We start from the raw sequence: 1911 nt of genomic DNA, 5'->3' as shown, positions 1-1911 counted from the left end.
CACCGCGCCCGGCCTACCACCTTATTTCTTACATATTTGTACATATCTGCACATCTATATATGATAATATATGTATGTAGAATTATTTTATAGCTGGACGTGGCTGCTCTTTGATTTCTTCCTTTGCCTAGCGGATTTTTATATTTCCCTGTTATATAAACCATGCTTGAGCAAGGAAAGGTAGTTTACAAAGAGCATTGGTAAGTCCGTTGTGTGCCTCTCAGGCAGCATTTTCCCATAAAAACAAACATCATGAGATGGGGGTTCCCAGGCCAGCCCACAGAAAAGCTGTTTACCCCATCACGGGTACATGAAATTCAGGGCTAGCAAGTATGTAATGATGTCACTCTGGGAAACAGCTTTAAGGGTTTGGGTTAGGGAATGCTATTTTATTCACTAGTACACATTTTTTTAAGCTCCTATTGTGTCCCCAAAACACACATTCCCGACAACAAAAACCTTAGCAGTGGAAAGAGGTCTTCATTTTCTCTTTTCTTCTAATTCTTTTTTTTGCTTTATTTCTTTAGGCCTCCAAACATGCTCTGTGTATTTTCTTGCAGTTTTTCCTGTTCTTCCTGACTCCTTCCCTGGGCCGTGGGAGTCTTTTGGGCAAGGATAATGGATTTAGGGATGGGCAAATGACAGTTGTGAGGATGGACAGGAGCAGGAGAGGCCAATGTACCACAGCAGAGGAGGGCGGGAGAGGAGCTCCAGAGGTGTGAATGGAGGCATCAGGCATAGAGACCCCTACTGAGGCTATAGGTAGACCGTGATTGGCTGGTGAGGAGAAGGAAAAGGAAATCCCTAGGTGCTAAGGCAGCAAGAAGACAGGGCATTTGCTGGTGCTAGTGGTGGTGAGCCATGACTCAATTCAGGTAAAGGGACCTGAGGACCTACTCTACCTCAGCACTGTGGAGGCCTGCCAGGACTTGGCAAGGAAGGAGATGAGACTCCCAAGGCACATTGAAGGGAATTCTGGAACGCTGGCTTGGAGAGAGCATCGGTCTTCTCACTATATGAATCCCTTCTTTATCCCTCCCTTTTTTTTTTTTTTATCCTGTAGTCCAGAGAGGTTGAAATATCTGATAACACAACAGGTTTGCGGCATGAAAGAGATGAGAACCTATCTGGTCTCCTAGTATCCAGTACAGTATTCTTTCCCTTACATATTCTTTTTAAATATAAGACATTTTTATTAAAATGGGCGATTATGACAAAGGCCTTAGGAGAGCTTGGTGGGGAGCAATAGAGAAGAACTCAGAGAAAAAGACAGGCTCTGTTTTCCCAGACATTTTCCTTATATCCCTGGCCTGCTGTTTCCCCTGAGAGCACCCTGGAGCTCCAGCACTCCGTCACCTTCTTTCTCCCATTTTGCCTGTGACTTAGGAATGAACATGATGGTTAAGCTACCTTCATTAAGCAGCATGACCGCTTCCTGAGCTCCTGCTGCCGCATTTAGGCCCTGTCAGCTGTGAGGCCACTGGTGCTGAGTCAGAGGGAAAGGCTCAGAACAGCCTTGAGCAGTGAAGAATAAAGTGTGACTCATCTCGTCCTGCCCACCCCTCACACTGGACTATAAATACCCTCCCTGGGTCTGTGCGTTGTTATTCCAAAAGATGCGTTGAATACCCAGAACTAGGCTATTCGTGGGCTGTTGGCCAAGTTGAAGCTGTTGGGTCCTGAGGAAAATTACTATTTTGGCTACATTGTTTATCATTAAAACCAGCCCAGGAATGTGTAAACCCGCATGTGGAGAATAAGAAATTTCTTTTTGGTTAAATGATATTAGAAAAAAAAACCATCCAAGGCTGCTAACAAATAATCTTTACTTTTTTTTTTTTTTGAGACGGAGTCTCGCTCTGTCGCCCAGGCTGGAGTGCAGTGGCCGATCTCAGCTCAGTGCAAGCTCCG

The 1911-nt window shown here is 45.1% G+C and overlaps 1 protein-coding gene across 6 annotated transcripts in view; it reads left to right on the top strand.

Annotated features, from left to right (window-relative positions):
* The window catches only part of LIMS1 (LIM and senescent cell antigen-like domains 1), a 98366-nt gene that overhangs the window by 73225 nt on the left and 23230 nt on the right, over window positions 1-1911 (top strand). The window contains exon 3 of one of the 6 annotated variants that reach the window (XM_011961474.1): window positions 1387-1747. The exons of the other annotated variants lie outside the window; for them this stretch is intronic. Coding sequence (XP_011816864.1) covers window positions 1387-1392 — 6 coding nt within the window. The 3' untranslated portion in view covers window positions 1393-1747. Of the gene's footprint in view, window positions 1-1386; window positions 1748-1911 lie in introns of those variants that run through there. 6 annotated transcript variants of the gene reach the window in all.

This window comes from Colobus angolensis, unplaced genomic scaffold (genome assembly GCF_000951035.1).
Source record: "Colobus angolensis palliatus isolate OR3802 unplaced genomic scaffold, Cang.pa_1.0 Scaffold552, whole genome shotgun sequence".
Lineage (NCBI taxonomy): Eukaryota > Metazoa > Chordata > Mammalia > Primates > Cercopithecidae > Colobus > Colobus angolensis.
The sequence above is the reverse complement of the archived record's forward strand: the minus strand, read 5'-3'. Positions and strand labels throughout refer to the sequence as shown.